Source organism: Eublepharis macularius, chromosome 17 (assembly GCF_028583425.1).
Source record: "Eublepharis macularius isolate TG4126 chromosome 17, MPM_Emac_v1.0, whole genome shotgun sequence".
In the NCBI taxonomy this organism is placed as follows: domain Eukaryota; kingdom Metazoa; phylum Chordata; class Lepidosauria; order Squamata; family Eublepharidae; genus Eublepharis; species Eublepharis macularius.
In genome coordinates, this window is record NC_072806.1 from 23,462,392 (window position 1) to 23,482,779 (window position 20,388).

General features: G+C 44.6%; 1 protein-coding gene across 2 annotated transcripts; it reads left to right on the forward strand.

The window, feature by feature from the left end:
- Window positions 1–11,922: 11,922 nt before the first annotated feature.
- IFT22 (intraflagellar transport 22) lies at window positions 11,923–19,447 on the forward strand. 2 transcript variants are annotated; one of them, XM_055001480.1, is made up of 6 exons: window positions 11,923–12,035; window positions 13,396–13,475; window positions 14,697–14,786; window positions 16,114–16,316; window positions 17,255–17,420; window positions 19,150–19,447. In XM_055001480.1, the coding sequence occupies exons 1-5, from the start codon at window positions 11,997–11,999 to the stop codon at window positions 17,401–17,403; spliced, it is 561 nt and encodes a 186-aa protein (XP_054857455.1). In that variant the 5' UTR covers window positions 11,923–11,996; the 3' UTR covers window positions 17,404–17,420; window positions 19,150–19,447. The 2 variants fall into 2 exon arrangements, with proteins under 2 accessions (XP_054857455.1, XP_054857454.1); XM_055001479.1 differs by having other exon boundaries at window positions 17,255–19,447.
- The last annotated feature ends 941 nt before the right edge of the window (window positions 19,448–20,388 follow it).

Consider the following 20,388-nt stretch of genomic DNA (forward strand, 5'->3'; position numbering starts at 1 on the left):
TTAAAACTGAGAACCAGTGTGTCGAAGGGAATAGAGTGTCAGACTAGGATGCAGGAAACAGAAGTTCGAATCCCCATTCTGCCATGACCATGGGCAAGTCATATAGTCTCAGTCTAACCTATCTCACAGGGATGATATGAGAAAAATTGGAGGGGGGAAAGTGCAGAAACAGGAAATCAGAGACATTTCTGATTCCTGTTTCTTCCACACTTCTGTCATTTCTGAAGATGTCCTCCGAATCTGAGCACATCTGTCTGAAACATCTTTCACTGGCTATTTGGGGTGACAGAATTCTGGACTGTGCAGCCTGGACTGGCGCAAGCCCCTCGTCATCACTGTATTCCCATGCTCTGCAGATAACCTTTTTTAAAAAAGGCTTTCACAGTAACATACCAGCACTAGCACTACTGGATGTTACCAACACGTAGATCTCTGTTTCTAATTAGCCGTGAGATTCAATGTGTCAGAGGATATGAGTTTTGATGTGAATTCAGTGAGAATTTTTGCCTTCTCGTTACACTAAATCCAAGTGCAGACAAAGAGTGAATCTCTGCTTAGCATTTTCCACTGTCATCTCTGAGAGGGGATGTCATAGCATGGTGGACATTCATCAGAGGTGTCACTGCAATAGAAAAAATAGGGTAAAGGCAGAATCTGGTCATTTCCACACACCCTTAAAGGGACAGCCCACTCACTGAATGCTGGCAGCTTTTCCTCATGAATCCAGACGTCTCCATTTACAAAACAGTTGCAGGCCATTTTGTTTCTGTTTTTCCGGCACTTTTTTTGCGGCCCCAGAAAAGGCACCGAAAAAATGGAAGCCAAATGGCCCATATCCGTTTTGCAAAGATGTCGCCAGGGTTCCATTAGTGTGCCATCCCTTTAAGGGTGTGTGGAAATGGCCTTACAGTGAAATCTTAAGCAGAGCTACTCCAGTCTAAGCCCTGTTTAGGGTTTCATGGTTAGATGAAAGGGGAAGTGCTGGAACAGTGGCATAGGGTGTAATTTTAGCCTGGAGCCAATCCTGTTGGGACGGTATCACTTTGGAATGCTAGGGAGATCAGCTGTTTGAACGCTTGATCTTGTCAGAAATTCCCTACACGCAAAGAGAATTAATACATGACTTGCTAGCTTTCCATAAGTAGGGATTTTTTTTAACATAGGGAGAGAACATTCAGTCATAAGATACCCTGCCTCTAAAGTAGCATGAACCCACGAAGACCACAAAACAAGTTATTTATGAATGTCTGGATTGGATTACAGGGTTCATCAGATGGCCCAGTTGGGGTTGAGAATAGGATTAGGGGTCATCATGCCCCGTTTAAGTAAACTCTTATATTGGATTTAAACAGGGTTTTTTTTCTGGGAAAAGAGGTGGTGGAACTCAGTGGGTTGCCAGCACAGGGGGCAACTCTTGGCTGGAGGTGGTGGCTCTGGTACCACATGCGCAAGTGCAAAGTGCACATACGCTCCCAGGACCAATGATGTCACTTTGGGTCAGCTGGAACAAGAGGGGAGTTTTTAAAAGTTTAAATCACCCTTGGTGAAAATGGTCACATGGCTGGTGGCCCCGCCCCCTGATCTCCAGACAGAGAGGAATTTAGATTGCCCTCCATGCCACTGGAGCGGCGCAGAGGGCAATCTAAACTCCCCTCTGTCTGGAGATCAGGGGGCGGGGCCACCAGCCATGTGACCATTTTCAAGAGGTTCCAGAACTCCATTCCACCACGTCCCTGCTGAAAAAAAGCCCTGGATTTAAATGGGATACTCATTTAACTCATGGGGTTCACCTATGGCTAACCAGAACATATTTTTAAAACATTGTTGATGCATCTGTAAAATAAGTGCCATTGCAGGGTGTGGGGTGGTTTCCAGAACAACTGGAAAGCTCAGCAGGGCAAATATTGGGTATTAATTGTTGTTGTAATTCTGGGAGAACTCCAGGCGCCCCCTAAAAGCTGGCAACCCTAGTCTTTGTTCACACAATGGTAAGCATACATGGGTGGAAACAAGTCGTGTTCAAACCCAAGCCTCCATGTGCGTTTAGATATATGCAGTTATATCTCATGTACAGGACTTTGCTATAAAATTGCTTTGGTTTTCTAGAAGGCTCAAGGTCAAGGCTTCCCCCCAAAAAATCATGGGAACTGTAGTTCAATGAGGATGCTGAGAATTTCTTGTAAGAGATCTGTAGGCCTTCACAGAATTGTTGTTCCCAGGATTCCCTGGGAGACAGGGTATGACTATGAAACCCATTTTAAAATCCTAAAGCAGAGAGAATTTTGTAGATATTTGAACCACTTCCCCTTGGGTAACCGATGTACCTTGGGGCCCAACTTAGTACTCAACTTTCTATTAATGTAACAACAACAACAACAACATTCGATGTATATACCATCCTTCAGGACAACTTAACACCCACTCAGAGTGGTTTACAAAGTATGTTATTACTATCCCCACAACAATCACCCTGTGAAGTGGGTGGAGCTGAGAGCGCTCCGGAGAGCTGTGACTGACCCAAGGTCACCCAGCTGGCTACAAGTGGAGGAGTGGGGAATCAAACCTGGTTCTCCAGATCCCGTCACTCTTAATCACTACACCAAACTGGAAATGCACAGTCATTTCCCTTTATCAAAGTCACCAGATCCAGGGAGAATTTGCGAAGGAGAGGGAATACAGCAACTTCTGCTGGAAGGGGCCAACGAAAGACGATGTTTCATTCAGAGTTCTTTTGGAGATGTGTCATGTAATTGCCCGCATTAACAGTAATAAATAGACTGTCTTTTCCCCCCAAGGTGCCTATCAGAGCTGCCCTATCAGCACAATTTCTCAAAACTATGCTGATAAATTGGAACCAGTGCAGTCCGGAGGCAGAGGCAGCCAAAAAAAATATCCATTCAGCCCATTTATCAGGAAGGCTTCATTTGGGAGAAGAGCAAACCAGAAATAGGAACAGGCCCGACCTTATAAACCAGACATCCTATTACTGTAATAGAGACTTCTAAAACTGTCTTTTTTTGAAAAAGAGAGAGAGCGTGATAAAGATATTGATTGAACATTAGCCTGGGAAACCAGGACTGCGTAACTGACTTAGAAAAACAAGGAACTGATTCAGACATTTTTTAAAATGAAGACTGGAGATTACTTTTTGCCCTCAAAACTGCACTCCTCAGAGGGGTTTGGGAAGCTCGAATTGGACTCCTCGTTCTCCTTTGGGCCCCAAGCATCGGACTCTTTTTCTTTGGGCCTCACAAATTTACACTTCTGTTGTTGCTTCATAAGTGACAGCAGGACACCTGGGATTAGGGTTAAAAGTTCCCCTTACCCTCCCGGTGTGAGGGCAGGCACTCGCGTGCATGTGTGCTCCCATGCCTGTCTGATGACGTCACTTCCAGTGACATCACTTCCAGATGATGTCATCGCAGGAGTGCATGTGCACATCACAGTGGGCCAGTTTGGGCCTCAATTCAGCCCGTTTGGCATCCAAATTGGCCCGTTGCAAAGTTCAAGAGCACTCTCGAGGTGGTGCAATGATGTCACTCTCGGGAAATAACATCATCGCGTCACCTCAGGAGCGCACCCGGGAGGTCCGTTCTTGTGCCTTTCTGCCTGCCGTCCAGGTGAGTGGGGTGTGTGTGAAGGGTGAAAGCGAGGCATCCCCTGCTACCACCGGGGGACTGATAACCCTACCTGGGATTAAACAAATGGGTCTGCCAGATAATATGCCTGCCTACCTTACAGGGTTGCCAGTGGGGGGAGGATCCTTGTACTTAATCTTCATGGAGGAAGGGCAGGAGAAAAACATTTATCTCAATCTCACTTTTATGCTAAAGAGCTTAGAGCAGCATACACAGGTTCTTCCCATCCTTATCCTCACAACAACCCTATGAGGTAGACCAGCCCTGGAGCAACTGGTTCAAGATCCAGTGAGTTTCCTGGTAGAGTGGAGAATCACACTCTTTTTTTTTGGAGAAAAGAGGGGGAGAAAGACGTACTTCATACAGGATATTGTGAAAGTTTTCCTCACAATTTTAAACTGTAAGCCCCTTGGGGACAAAGCCTGTCTGTGTCACCTACAAAACTGTGTCTGGCACCACTCGCACAGCTAGGGTAATGTGGCATAAAGGAACAACAACAACCAAGAGCTCTTTCCAGCAGCTTAAATGCAGACATTATATGGTTTCAGGTATTATGCATGTCTTAATGTGGCTCCGGGGTAGTGAAACTGCTACCTGGCCAAAGCTTCACGAGGAGTGTGCTGCAAAGGCAGACATTGGCTCTCAGGTCCTCTCTTCAGCCACTGGACTTTAGCCACTGCCTCGCCCACCGTTACTGTGGAAGCGGTTCCCCCCCAGCAGTTCCATCCTGCAGCCGCCTCCCCCCTGCCGCCCATCTGCCATCACTTCATTCCAGGCATCCAGCTTGGCTTGAATCTTAGGACCCCCCTCCGGTAACTTATTCCACATGGAGGCTGGAAGAGGTTTGCCAGATCAGCCGCTCTCTCTCTCTCTCTCTCTTTCCCCTCCACATACCACTCCTCTCTGTGTTTTGTTCACAGGCTCCTCATCCCCCAAATGAAGGACTCTTCTTGTTTCCACGGACTTTGTCCAAATCAATTTGATTAACCCCCCTTCACCCTTTTCAAGAGGCATCTCTGCTTAGCCGCAGGGAGAGCTTTCTGCAAATAAAACGTGATGCCAGATTCCGTTGTTCTTCTTCTGTTGCTGTACAACTGAAATCTCTGGTATTCTTCTTCTACCCAGGGGTTTATCTTCTCAGTCTATTCACACTAAAGGAACCACTCTGGGCTGTCTGGAGGTAATCCTAATTCCTAACAGCATCCTCAGGTACAAAACTTCTGTCTCATTGGTTTGTTTCTTGTTTCTCTGGTAATGCGATCTGGCATTGCAGTACTCTTCCTGTTATACATTATTCAAACCTTTCACTGCATCTGTGGGGATATTTCTTTGAGATTTTCAATCTGTGCGTCATTCTCTGGGAGCCAGTGTGGAGTAATGGTTGGAACGCCAGACCAGGATCAAGGTTTGAATCCCCACGGCACTACGGAAACTCACTGGGTGACCTAGGGCCCATCACTCTCTCTCAGTCTCGCCTACCTCATAGGGGTGCTGTTGTGTGGGTAAAATGGGACAAGGATGGCGTAAATTGTTTTGGGTCTCCATTGAGGAGAAAAACAGAGTGTAAATAAATAAAGACCTGAGCAAAACTGTTAATGATAGAATGTTTTGGAGGTTATTAACGCACGGGGTTGCCTTAAGTCGGAAGCAACTTGATGGCACGTAACGCACACAGTAGCTACAATTGTATTACACAGCAAGCGACAGACACAATATGGGGTGGGATCCTGGTGAGAAGTTTTAGAGTGAGTTTTTATACCACTCAGTTTTACACAGAAATGTCATCACCAGGTGAAGAATTCCTGCTGTTCCCCTGGGCTTGGTTCCCATAATTGTTCTCTTCCACGTGGTGAAATAGCCATCAGGGGCACATGATAATTCTTTCACGAGTCTGAAGGGGGTTCTGCATTATGACCATTTTAGGCTATGGAAGATTACCTTTTTCTGCATTCTGCTACATGCGGAATTGAAACAATGGGTCCACTCAGTTCTGAACCCTTGGTTGCCTCTAAAACTCTCTCTGCATGCGATGCTCTACTCTGTGGCTCTGGTCAAACATCATGTGAAGCTCTGGTTTAATTAAACTCATTCTGTGATCATCTGAACTCCTGTCATTCCACTAACTGGTAATTAATCTATTTGATTGAATCAGAATGTTTATTGCATGGGGCCGAAGGACATCACGACTGAGCAAATAAAACACATAAATAAAACATGAATGATAAACGATAAATCTATAATGATAAAAACTCTTTAAAGTGCATGTACTTTTATTTGTTTGAAATATTTTTAAACCCGCCTTTCTCCCAGATATCTGGGAGTCCGCCAAAGGAGGATCTGAATCCATGGCCTGAAGTTGAATTATTAACCATGGTTACATGTGATATCTGAATGCATAATCCTGCCTTGTTCGTATTAGGTTCGTGCTTTCGGCCCATAGTGATTTCAGCTCATCAGAACATCTTTATTGCAAATACAATTGACCACCATGCTCCCGAAAGAGCCAGATATATACACCCAAACTATGCCGCTTTTCAGTGACCCACAAACAGGAACACATGCAACTAGGATCCTTTATTTGCATGCCCTGAATACAACACAACTTGTTTACCAAACAGCAATTGGCCCGCATCCTAGAGAATCGATTGTCTGCTGCTAATTTACTACCCAATAGGATTTCAGACCTGAGGAGCCTAGCTTTACCTGAAACTAGCTCAATACATAATAGTTCCCTGGCACTGGGTCCCTTGGCTACAGAGTGGGGTTGACAACAGCCCTGGAGAAAAATGCCCTTTCTGTCTAATAGAGGTTTCATGTGCAGAAAGGGGCAGCCGAAGCTTCAAAATGCTTGCCTGTCTCCGCCCCAAGATGTTCTCATGTTCTCCAGGGCTCCCACAGACCACAGCAAAAGGTAACAGAAACAACCCAGCAGCAGAATGAGGAACTGAAACTAAAGTTGCCAATACGCCAGAATTTTACAAACCAAGTAAGGTTGCCAACAGGCCTGGAGGAAAATGTGCCTTTAACAGGCTGAATATGTGGAAGTCGACAGCTGAACCCTTTCGTGGCACGGAGGTAAATAATATCACCTGATAAATAACATGCCATGAAGCCCCTATTAAAGGGGCAGGTCATTTTTTTTCACCAGGCAGTTGGCAACCCTAAAACCAAGCCAGGTTTTGATCCTCTTGTCTGGATGCCTATATTACTGGCACTGAAGGGTGTACACCAGGAAAAATATCTAAACAAGCTGTTTCTGCTGAGTGTACATAAGAAGGCTATGCTGTAAATGTGACTCCCTCATATGAATTGTGCATGTGTATACCATGAGGGCACAGGTATGCACATGGCAGCACCAGATGAAGATCACATGTGATGGATTCCCAGCTACTATTGTGTAAAGAAGCAGGACAGGCTGAAGGAGAACTCAAGACTCTCTACCTAAGCAGCCTGGGACCAAGATTCTTAAGGACTGGCTGGTAAATGCCAGGGACTGAACCCGGGACCCTCTGCTTACAAAGTATTTTCTTAACAAATAAATGCTCTGCATGTAGATGGTTCTGGGTTAGGGTTGCCAGCCTCCAGGTAGTAGCTGGAGATCCCCCGGAATTACAACTGGTCTCCAAGCCACAGAGAACAGTTCATCTGGAGAAAATGGCTACTTTGGGTGGTGGACTCTGGAATTATGCCATGCCAAAGTCCTTTCTATCCCCAAACCCCTCTTTCTCCAGGTTTCACACACTAGATCTCCAGGAATTTCCCAACTTGGAGCTGGCAACCCTATTCTGGGTTCAGTATGGGTACAGAATCCTACAACTGGGAAAGGCCTCTGCTTGGGACCTCGGAGAACCACTGCTAGGGGGTTAGGAGTCCTGTAGCAGCCAGAAATGTACTTAAGCTTGTAGACTTTGTTTTCTCTTACAGAATATAAACTCCAGCGAGGAAGAAATACAACCTGCAAAGAGGAATCAATTTTGGGGTGAGTGAAAGATGATTCAAGAGAGCTCCCTCACCTCCTCCACGCCCCCCCCCCATATACAGTCTCAAATGTTAGCCTGTCAAGGGAGTTGGGGTTGATGAATGAGCTGCCCCAGAAGTAAATAACTATGCAAGACCGCCTTGTAGCATCTCAAAATCGTGATTTCTCAGGCCGTATCAAGTTGCTTTGCTTTGACACCAGCGAGTTATGCCAGGTTATCAAATGCAATGAGGTCACCAACCTTTGCTCGACAAGCCACTTGATCCTTTTAAGAGAGAGTGAGAGAGAGCAGTGAGACTTCAGAAGCAACAGAGCAGGAAACGGGTGGCCCACCCACTTACAGAACAAGACAGGCAAGAAATCCTGAATCCGATGTCTGAGCCAGAAAATGCAACGGAGAGGGGAGAAAACATAGTTTTGGATTTCAGCTTCTTTTTTTTAACAGAAAACAGAACACATCAGGAGGCTGGGGGAGAAATCAGCCAGCCCCTCAAGCAAAAACCTGTCAATCATCGCAGGTTAAGGGCAACAGAGCAGAGGAATTGAATTGTAGTATATTCAGCCACTAGGTGCTACTGTTGCTCTGTGGAACTGGCAATTGCTTTGTAGGGGAAAGAAAACGGCTACCTAAGATAACATTATTAGAGCCCTACATGTCTGATGGAGTGGTCTGTTTAGTCCAGCTTCCTGTTTCCAAAAGTGACTAACCAGATACCCCAGAAAGCCTACAAGCTGGAGGATGGAGGACAGGCCTAGCAATTAGCCATGATGGTGAAATGAAACCTCCATGTTCAGAAGCAGTATAGCTGTGCCTACTAGTTGCTGGGGGGATATGTGCAAAAGGGGGGGCAGACTTGGACTCTGTCCAGCTAGTAGGTCATCTGAGGGCCATTGTAAGAAAGAGGATGCTGGAGTCTGGACTGGACAGTCACATCTAGGGTTCATCTTATTAGCTGTGATAGTAGGGAATGGAGCTCCATGTACAGAGGCAGAATACTTCTAAGTACTAAATAGTGAGACAACCAGAGGAGAAAAGTTGCCAATGTGACCTACCTGTGTGCTTCTGAGAATCATCTGGCTGGCCAGTGTGGGAATCAGGGTGCCAGAGCAGATGGTATGACCCATTTAGGTTCTGCTTATGTTCGTACAGTGGAAGGTGCACAGAGGAGAAAAGGGAAGTCAGCTATAGTTGGCTCACAGGTGATCTGTTCCCCAGAGTGCTTCTGCTCTGGGAAGCTGGTAGGGATAATTTTGCAGTAGGGACAGGATAACTCTTATGTCTGGAATGTCCAGCATAAAACAGTGGGGTAGCCGTGTTAGTCTATTGTAACAAGACAAAACAGAAGTCCAGGGACTAAAGACTAACAACGTTTATTCCAGTACAAGCTTTCATGAGACAGACCACTTCTTCAGATAGAAGTGAGTTGTGTCTCAGTAAAGCTCATACTGAAATAAATGATGTTATTCTTTAAAGTGCCCCTGGACTTCTGTTTTGTTTCACCATGAAACAATCTACAGTGCAGGATGGGAAATTTTTCAAAGGGGACTTTTTTAAGAATAATATATTGAAAGATGCTCCTTCTTCCAAAACGAGTCAAAACCTCTTTAACAAACATCTCATTGCCAGCAGAGGAGCAGGACTTATTAACACCACAGCGATCACCCCAAACTCCTGCTGCAATCCTGGCTTTAAAACTACTATTAGCACTGCAACTTGGCATTGAGAGGATCTAACAGGGGCACATCTGCCGACCAGATGTTCACACTCTCAAGGTGTGTTTGAGAAAGCTTCAGTTCAAAAGGGCTTCCATAAATTGTTCCATCAGGCCTGTAGCTGGAAGTGAATCTTTAGGCCAGTGGTCTTCTAACTTTCTGTCCCATATCAGTTTGTTTGCTGAGGCATTCATACTTGGCTGCCGTGGAACACTTACATCAGTCACAGGATTCCGGGGAAGATCTAATGTGGTAAACATGACTCAACTTGAGTCACTCAAGTGTTACCATCCTGCATGAATTAAAAATTTACCCTAGATTAGAACACACCCAACACCTATATGAATCTGTACATAGGGTTGCCAGGTCCAGGCTGGGAAATTCCTGGAGATTTGGGGTCAAAGCTCCCTTCGTCAGATACAAGGAGTGCACACCTCGTATCTGACGAAGAGAGCTTTGACTCTTGAAAGCTCATACCCTGAAAATCTCGTTGGTCTTTAAGGTGCTATTGGACCCAGATCTTGCTCTTCAACTGCATACCATAACTACCCACCTGAGAGAATAACAAAGTTTTTATTTAGCAACTGAAAGACAGTAACATATTGAAACAAGGCATCTGGTGGTGATCTGTTGTAACCCGATTTTGCTCTTTGTTATTCTCTCAGGCTTTTGTTTTAATTCACTCTTGGTTCCGCTGCCTACAATGATTGTTGCTATTTTTAATTTTTTTAAAATTATTGCTGATTAAGTTAATGATTTCTTTAAAATTATTATTTCAGAATTGCGTGATGTTTCTAAACCCTTTTGTACACCTATGGGTAAAAAGAGGGTAACATAAATATTACCAATAAATAGAATATTATATAGTGTGCAGTCAAATTGCAGAATTGAGTGTGTTTGAGAGCTTCAAAAACCTGTTTGTCTTGAAATACGTTCAACAGCTGCGAGTACAATGACAAACTAAGCATTGTGTGCAAACACAGAGGTTTATCTTCTGGCATCCCTGGGAAGGGAGGAAGCTGATTCCTGAGAAATAAAAGCCCTAGCAACTCTCACTAAAGCTGCGATACTCACTCTGTGGCTCAGGACCCACATTGGGTAATGTCGCTTGTGGCTTTTCAGAGTATCGTTTCCCAGTATGGTACCTACCACGTTTCAGGAAAGTGGTCAAGACCCTGCCAGGTGGGGCTTATGGTTGACAGGTGGTCCTACCTTGACTCTTTTGCTTAATGGTAATTGTGAATGTGGCTCTCCGCAAGCTGTGGAGTGAGTACTACTGCGCTAAGGGGGCCTAGATGAGCTCAATAAGGAATCAAATATGGCTCTTTTAAAAAAAGGAAGCTAAATCTTTAAGCAGATATATTGGTGGGGTGGTAGGTGGAGTGCTGGGATAACCAGTATGTGAAAGAAAATGGTTGGGGAAAGATATTTATGGCACCAAAGATGATTTACAGAAAGGGAAGTAAGAGAGGCAAGCTGTTGCCAGTAATTCAAGTGCAAACCATGAACAGATTTATAGCAGTGCACTAAGTTAATTATCCAGGATGCTCCTGGGGATGTCTATTAGTTATTGTAAGACCTGCTGTGTGAATTCCTAATAAAGGCCTCACAACAACAATCTTTATGGCTGTGGAAGCTTCACAGGTTATTAATCAACATGTCAATTATCAGTAATATTGGGCTGTGTAGTTTCTGTTATGCTAACTCCTTGTTCATCGCTTGCTCTGAATTTTTGTGTAGTTTGGCTGTTTAATTAGACAAGGTTGTTGAGGTCTATAATAATAACAGTAACATTTGATTTTTATATTGCCCTTCAGGACAACTTAACACCCACTCAGAGCGGTTTACAAAGTATGTACCTCTCTTATTTCTAGGGTTGCCAGGTCCAGGCTGGAAAATTCCTGAAGATTTTGGGGGTGGAGCTTGGAGAGGGCAGGGTTTGGGGAGGAGAAGGGCCTCAGAATGGTATAATGCCATAGAGCCCACCCTCCAAAGCAGCTATGTTCTCCAGGGGAACTGATCTCTGTCACCTGGAGATCAGTTGTAATTCCGGGAGATCTCCAGCCACCACCTGGAGGCTGGCAACCCTACTTATTCCCCTTTCTGTAAATCATCTTTGGTGCCATCTTTGGGGCTATAAGATAGTATAAGACAGCCCCCAAATATACAGACGACAGGATAGGGGCAATTCCCAGAGGGACCAGAAAACAGTTGGAGTTCCTGTTTCCCTCCAGAAATGCCTTTTTTTTTAAACAGGTCTCCTGTATCTTTAGCATCTACATGACACAGGTAACTAATTCAACAGGTGAAGCTCTTCCGGGATAGAGGAACAAAAGTGGGGCACTTCCACTGCTGAGCTGCAATTGTAAGCCCTGCTAGCAAATAAAGCGACAATCCTCCTGCACGCTTCTTCTTGTGGTAATGAGCCCCATTGAAGATAGTGAGAAAATTAAGCTTCAAGTAAACCCGTAAAGAGCGCAGGGAGGGGGAGGCGATAAGCAGTTCCTTGCCAGCCTTGTGGGCGGGGCGACCTTTTCCTGTCCATAGCAACGTCCCTAGCAACGCTGCCTAGCCGAGGTGGGTGGAGCTGGCTGAAGCCGTTTGCCCGCCTGCGCTCGGGTTGCTTTTTCAGGCGAGGCCGAGGTCGCGCGGCCTATTCGGGAGGGATGCTGATAGTAAAGATTCTCTTCATTGGCCCCAGTGAGGTAGGTGTGGGTGCTCGGGCTGGCTTGGGGAGGCCTTGAGCTCAACTAGCGACTGAGAGGTCAGGTCGCTATTGTGCAAGCTCCAAGACCAATTAAATGTCTTTTAACTTTATTTAAACCATGTCCTTGCAACAAAACACCCCCCCCCATTCGACCTTTTTTCCTCGAAATGGAAAGCTTTAAGTCACACTAGCTAAGTGGAGCCTCCCTGTACAGAGGCAGTGTACCTCTGAATGCCATTACTGGAGGGGGCAATAGCCCTCTGTTTGTGGACTTCCTGTGGGGCCTCTGATGAACTACTGTGGGAAAACCAGATGGGTCTTTGATCTCAGCCTGCAGAGCTTTTCTTACGTTCTTGCTAAATGTGACCAGAGTGGAGCCTCCATGTACTTAAACAGTAGATCTTTGAGTTCTGGAGCATTCTGGGGATTTATAAGGGAGGAGGGCATGCCTCTTTTCCTTTTTTGTAGGCTTCCTAGAGGTATCTGGCTGGCTGCTGTTGGGTAGAGGATGTTGGACTGATTTGAGCTAGCTTTGACTTCTAATATTATCAGTCATCATTAGGAAAAGGATGTTTCATGTACAGAAGTAGTAGGTGTCTGTATAACAGATGCTGGGACAGAATAAAACAGGAATTTTGCTTTCATATTTTTGCTGCTTTTAGGTAATTGATATGGTTTTAAGCTTTGTTAGTATAAAAGAATGGTAGAAGTTATCTAAATAAATTAACTCATCTTCTGTGTAATCTTGGTTTATGAGATCTGTTGTGTCACAGTGGAAAGTGTGTTCTTGTGAACTGGGATCATAGTGCCATTCTGCAAGTTGTGGGAGAAATCACTATGGCCTAGCACTCACGGAGGTAGAAAATTGGACTAGAATGCTTCAGGCTGCACCTGAGGGATCACATAGCTGAATGCTCATATTTTAAGAAAACTTCATTTAGAAAACTAACATTTAAAGTTTGGCCGTATTTCTGATGTGCAAGTTTTCTGTGGGCAGGGAATTCTTATGGAGGGGCAGTGGCAAGTACATTCCATCTTTTAAGATCCATACCTGTTGTCTAATCTGGCACAGCCTAGATAAGAATAGTGTGATGATAAAATGGAATTCTGCTACAGGTTGTGCTCTGAACTCCTTGCAAGGAAGGGTAAAATCTTCCCGTAAGAATGTATTAGTTGCCTGACTGCCATAACACTAGGCAGGGGGAGGCTTATTGGACTTCTGTTTAAAAAATACTGAGAATAGTGACTATTATTTTTGAGCATCCCAAGATTAGTATAATGCACAAGTTGCACTGCATTTTGTATTAGGAAAGTATTACTATTCACGATGGTCTAACTTCTGCACTCATTTGTGACAGTCTGGAAAATCTGTCTTGGCCAACTTCTTGTCTGAGAGCACAGAAGGCATCGGCAGTTATGTCCCAACTCAAGGGGTGAGGTGAGTCCTAAATGAGGTGAAAGGAACTGCTTTACCTAATCAAGCCATGGGTTCTTCTCTGCCAATGAAGTGTAATGGAAAAAACTGAACGCGTTCCTTTAAATTAATTCCTGCCCCTCCTCCATTTCAGCCTTATTTAATTGTTAAATTGATTCACTTGCTATTGAGGATGTTGAACTTGACAGGGCACTTCCCCAAGACATAGAGTGTTGATGTTTAGTATACACATAGTCCAACACACTGGGATACTTAAAGGGAAAAGGACATGATTTCCATTTGTCCTTGAAACATGGTGAATGAAATGTGCCTCATAATTGGCCCACAGCTCCAGTACAATGTAAACCTGTGCACAGATGGAATGGAATACTGAGTAGTGTGAGTTGAGCAGCTGATTGGAGGAAGGGGTTGGCTGTGGCATCCAGGACTGTACTTCTGATCTGGGCCGATTCCAGATGGGCACAAATAAAGCGAGTGCTTTCGCTTTTCCAGCGACCTCACTCGTAAAAACCCGTAATGTCCCGTCCCTGCTTACCTCCGGTTCATGGTGCTGCGTTGCGCTCCAGAAGCGGACGGTGTGAACGCCGTATTGCGGGTTTGCACACTTCTGGACGCTTCGTCGCCGTGGAGAGGCCCTCCCCTTTCCTTCCTTCCATTGGCGGCTGGCCGGAAACAATATTCCCTTAATTTTTTTTTTTAAAACCGGGCGCCATTTGCGCAGTCGCACGTTTGTGCACATTGAACTGCGCAAATGCGCACAAATGCACAAAAGTTGACGCTGCGTATTCGCATACCTGCACATTTGCGCATTTGCGCAAAACACGTAAAAAAAATTTTTTTAAAAAAAACCTGAAATGCAAACCAATGAAGGCCCCCGACGTCAACTGTGACGGGGAGGAAACAACCAATCCCGGGTACCTCAGTTGGCCGTGCGAATATCCGGAAGCGGGATGGCACGGCACGCTGCGAGACAAAGCGGATGGAGACGAAAGTGAACGTGTGGCCGGTAAGCGATTATTTCCGCAGAAAAACCGCAATTACTGGCCATCTGGAATCGGCCGTGGAATGCGCCACACATGCACAGGAGCTTCTCTTTTCAAAGTCTGCAGGGGTTGTTGGATTGGGGAGGTGCGTATGAGTGTGTGTATGTTTCTAGTGGCAGCTGGGAGTATAAGTAAGCTTACAGACTGATGTCTTCATGTGTGTATTTGTATTTAATTTTAGAATCCTGGAATATGAAAAGCCCCATATCAATGAAAGCAGCAAAGGCACAGAGTATCGGTTTGAATTGTGGGATTGTGGAGGTGACCACAAGTAAGTAGGTCTGTTTTATATAGCTTGCTGACTCTAAATGTAGGCATTTGCTACTGTGTATTTTAGAGATGGATAGCAGGGTATTAAGTATAAATGACCATCTAGAGGTGAAAATTTGTGGCTGTTGTCACTTTCTGTGGCTAGAAAATTTGGCCATGAGATACTTTTAAATCTGACATTAATTGGCTCACCCTTGGACAGTGATCCAATGGATTTCTTAAAAGTCTAATTTAATTTTGTAGGTCATCAGGAATTGTGTTATATGCATGTCCCTGTGTTTGGCTTTCTTTGGATAGTTGCCTTGAACTCAATGCTGTGGGGAAGTGAGCTTTTTTTCCTTCTCCACAGCATTGTAGCACATTTGTGAACTTCTCAGGGTTTCCTAGTCTTTTTTCCAATCTTTCTGAAAGCTGCTTTGCTCCAAATCTTGGGGAAGGATCACAGCAAAGCCTGGGTGGCTGCCATGTTTGCAAAAAACTTGTATTTTCGTGTTCCTGCCCACACAACAGCCAGTCCCCTGCAGTAGCCATTTCCTCTTCCTACTGTAGAGGGTTTCTCTTTTCTTTTTTGGCCAGTTGGCAGTTTAGTCATGTTATACCATTAAACTAAAATATGTGTTAAGGTTTCTGAATTCTTAGCTTTCGTTTAAAAAAAATATATGTGGCCCATTTTCTTGCAGAGAAAATGCAGCAAAATAGACTAAAGACTTTTTTAAAAAAATTAAAGCTGAGAACCTGATACATCCTTGGTATAACAGTATATCGATATAACATTTTAAAAAAAAACTACCAAGGAAACCTGCTTTGCGGGAAGCCCTGTCACCATTGTGCCATATTAGCAGCTGCAGCAGCAACAGGAAAACTACACGAGCCTGTCCCCGTGTGAAAAACACATTTCTTTCAATATAGATTAGGACCTTCTCTGTTTTCTTTTCTGGGCAATGCCGGGGCTCTTGGTCATTCCACCTGGAAGGAATATCCTTTTGATAAAAGGGACAGGCTTATCAGATTTTCTAAAATGCATTGAATTTATTTTTAAAAAATGAAATGCCTGGCAAGGCACAGATTTGGTGGCTCCAGAGGAGTCACGTGCCACGTGATTTGAGTCCAGCAGCACCTTGAAGGTCAACTAGATTTTCAGAGTATAAGCTTTTGAGAGTCAAAGCTCCCTTCGTCAGAAGAAGAGCCACATATTTGCCTTCTGTGGCCTGGCACCTACCATGTTAATGGAGAGGTAATGCAAATGAACCGCCTGCATATAAAAATTTGCAAAGCGGTGCAAAGTCTCTACCTAGTAAGATATCTTACAGGTTTTGTTACCTTTCTAGGTTTGAGACCTGCTGGCCAGCTTTGATGAAGGATTCCCATGGCGTGATCATAGTCTTCAACCCAGAGTTGCCCAGTCACCTGAAGGAAATTGAGATGTGGTATTCCTGTTTCGTTCAGCAGCGGCAGCTTCTTGACAGCCAGTGCCTGCTCATTGCACATCACAAGCCCGGCAGCGGAGGAGACAAAGAGAACCTCACTTTGCGTAAGACTGCAACTCTGATTTTTCCAGCACTTAACTAAAAGTATACTTTTATTTAGGGGAAGGGGCCGCAGTTCAGTGGCTTGCATTCAGAAGGTTCTAGGTTCAGTCCTTGGCATCTCTTGTTGAAAGGTCTTTAGAAGGTGTTCGACCTGGAACGGTAGATGGACTGCTGGGACTTTGTATAAGGCATGTTAATATGTTCATTTCAGAGGGATTGTGGCTCACTTGTAAAGCAGGATCTTTGCCTGCAGAGGGTCCCAGGTTCAGACTCTAGGCGTCTACAATTAAAGAGTGTTAAGGCTAAGCAGGACAAAACTGTGGCAGTCCATGATTGGATCTCCCAGCTTCTCAGGTGCACATGCCCCACTTCTAATCAGGACTGTGATAGGAGGGAGGAGTTTCCCAATCTGAAATGGTTCCAGGAAGCTACGGTTTGCCCTGTTGGGGGGAAATCTACAGATAACCATATTAGTGCCTATATGTTTCCCAAAGAGTGCAAATAGTGCCCTGCTGGGGCCATTTCAGATCAAGAAAATGGTGCTGGTGGTTGTGGGTGCGGGGTAAGGCCTAACCTCTCTTTCACATGCAGCACAGTCCCAACCAGACTTGGAGCTCCACATGCCTGTTAACTGCATAAAAATGGGTTGGTCTTTTGGGAGTGGATGTTAGGAAAGATAGTAAAAAGTCCAGTAGCACCTTTAAGACTAACCAACTTTTAGTTTTAAAGATGCTACTGGACTTTTTACTATTTTGCAACTACAGACTAACACGGCTGACTCCTCTGGATCTATGTTAGGAAAGATCATTCGCTGCCTGTGACCTCAGAGAAGACAACACTGAACTTGGAAGACCAATGGTCCAACATTGTATAAGACAGCTTCGTATGTTAGTCTTCACCTTTCTCCATCTTCTAACTGTTTTCCTTTTGAACTTGACAGCTTCGCCGCTGAAAAGATTGCATCTGATACACTCCAGTCTCGAGGAAGAACCTGAAGATGTCCGGATTGAATTCGTGAAGTATCTTAAGAGCATTATCAACTTGGTGAATGAGAAACAGGATAAAGAAGAGATGTCGATTATCACATAAAAGGCAGATCATTTTTGGTGGGTCAGAAAATAAATAACCATTCCAAAAATAGAGGAGGAGAGAGGACATCCCCTCCCCACACACACACAAACCCCTTAAAACTTTAAAGCAATGGCAAATAAAAATTACTGTGCACTGTTGTTGAACATACAATGTTACACACATATTTGCTGTGCAGGACTAATGAAAGTGGTTTTGCGGTTAAGGGGGTATGTAGCATTCAATGCATTCCGCTCTGGGTAGAAGCACAAGGCAGTCCTTCTATGAACTATGGCCTGCGTGCTTTGAAGGGCCACAATAAAAGGACCTTCTGTAAAGTGGCGAAAGAAACCCAATTATATGTCAAGTTTGGATTCTTCCATTTGCCCTGTTGTTAATTCTGCATTATATTATGGGTTTTGCCTCACCTTCCTTTTTATCTGGTCCTAATCCCTACATTGCTTTGTGTTCTGAATGCATACATGAATTTATGATGCTGCCTTCTGCTGTGCTAGACCTTCTTGCTCAAGATCGCCTACTTGGAGGGGCAGCAGCTTTCCTCAGTCTCCGGGAGAGAAAAGCCTTTCTCAGCCTCCGCGGCCTATGACCCTTTTACTGCAGAAGGTGCATGGAGAGCGGATAGAAAGTCTTTTCTCCCATAATACTAGAACTAGGGAGCACCCAATGAATTTGGTGGGCAGTAGATACAGGACAGAGAAACGAGCAATAAACTGTGGAATTCCATGACAGTGGAGATAGTGATGGCCACAAGCACAGAGGTCTTTCAAAGCAGGGTGAGAGAGATTCAGTGGGATAGGTCCAAAATGTCCACTAGCCATGGTGGGTAAAGGGAACCTCCACATTCAAAGGCAGTAAACCCAGTGCTAGGAGGCAACCTCAGGGGCAGGCTTTGGCTTCTGTGCCATTTGTTGGCCCTCCAGGGCCAACAAGGTGTGAAACAAGGTGCTGGACTGGACGGGCCACTGGTCTAATCCAGCAGGGCTCTTCTTACGTTCTTAAGGGTTGAACCTGGGACCTTCTGATTGCGATGTCAGTGCTCCTCAGCCTTGAATAGGGTCAGGGAGAAACTAGGACAAAGAAATAAAAAGCACAGGAAAAGAAGGCAGCCCAGGAAACCTGGAGTTGCACCCTATATTTGATGGCTGAGGTCGAATTAGCTCCTGTACTTGTGCTGAGGATGCTCGTGGTTTCAATTCAAGGTATAATTTGGGTGTATACCTCAACTAAGTCACAGTAGCTTCTGAGTAAACGTGCAGAGGGTTGAGTTGTAAATTCTGCTGTTATCTCCCAAGAAAGTGAAGAGAGTAGCCCCCTTCTTCCCCCACCCCTCTCCAGTTTGGGACCATCCTTCCCCCACCCCTCTCCAAGGGTCCATCCTGTTACCAGCCAGATGCATCAAGAAATCCTTGAGGGAATGGCTTTCTCCTGTTATTTGCTCCCCCATCAACTGATATTCACAGGGGGTACTGCCTCTGGTTTTGGAGGTTCCATTCACCTATGACGATGATTAGCTATTCATACTTACCTTCCATTAAATTGCCATGTCATTATCTTAGATGTGTTCCGATTATATCTCAAAGCTGTCAAGATCCTTTTGTTCTCTAGACTTTTTTTGGCAGAGGCTGTGCCAGGATTTTTCATCTCCTTGTGGTCTCTCCCCCACCCCCCACCCCGAACAATGCTTTTCCAATTCCTTATCTGATCGTATTCATAAGTGGCTCATTTTTTTTTCACGCATTCCTTCAGCTCTGATGACCAATTGAAACAGAGATGAAATCTCCCCAGTATAGTTCTTCTTTTGCAGAACATTCCTCCAGCCCAGGTAAAAAGAGAAGGGGAAAACATTGCATCATTTGAGTTTTTGTTCAGTGTTCTTTTTAATGGGAGGGGGGAGGGCAGAGAAGTCTGCTTTCTTGCAACTTTAATGAAATGCAACAGTTATCACAAAATGCCTCCAAGATGATTCAGTAAAGGTATAACACGCCCTTCATACCTTTCTTGCTGTCCCATAAGGAGACCCCCCAAATAAAGCATTTTTATGCGGCTTGGCAATCACTGTCTATTCTCAAAAACATTCAAGTCTAATATATTTAATGGTAAAATGAAGAAATATTGGGGAGGGAGTGTTCCCTAGAAATGAGGTAGATTTTAAGCAAGACTTAATTTTAACAACACAAGGCTAGAAATTCCAGCGTCAGCAGGTTTTTTAAAGATCTTGCATCATACATTACATTTGGAGTGTTGCAAATAAGGAACTCAAAACTCGTGTTCTAGGCAGCCTAGAACTATCGACTCATCAGTCATGAGTTAGGGCAGTGAAGCAGCTCATTCCCTCATGACCCTGAAAGTGCTTGTTTGGTTTACTATTGCACTTAGCATTCCTGAGCTTTAGAGTGCCTATATGATTTTGGCCCGAGAGTCTGTACTAAGTTTCTGGCCTGAATCTTGCTTCTGCTAAGGACTCACTAGGTAGCCTTAAGCAAGGCACTCTCAGCCTTCCAAGAGAACACTTTTTTATCATACACTTCCTCTGAGAAGATCAGAGAAGCATACATGGTCCTCTCAGCAATTATGCGAATAGCGGCCTTGTTAACATCTGAAGTTGTTGTTTATTTCTTTAAAATTAGACTTCTGTAATTTTATCTGTGGGACTACCCTTGAAGATGGAGCAGAGGCTTCAGCTAGTACGCAGTACAGGTGCTAGCATTTGGATGGGAAACTCCAGTAATTCTATTTTTAATTGATTTATACCCTGCCTTTTCCCCCAATGGGGACCTAATGGAGCATACGTCATCCTTTTCTCCTCCATTTTTTACTCACAACAACCCTGGGAGGTGAGGTCGAGAGTGTGTAATTTGTCCAAAGCCGCTCAGTGAGCTTCCATGTTAGGGTGGGGAATTGAACCTGGGTTTCCCAAATCTCTCCAGTGTGTAATGAATGTGTAAGAATAATGCTACATAAATGACACTGCCTTCTTGCTGGCTT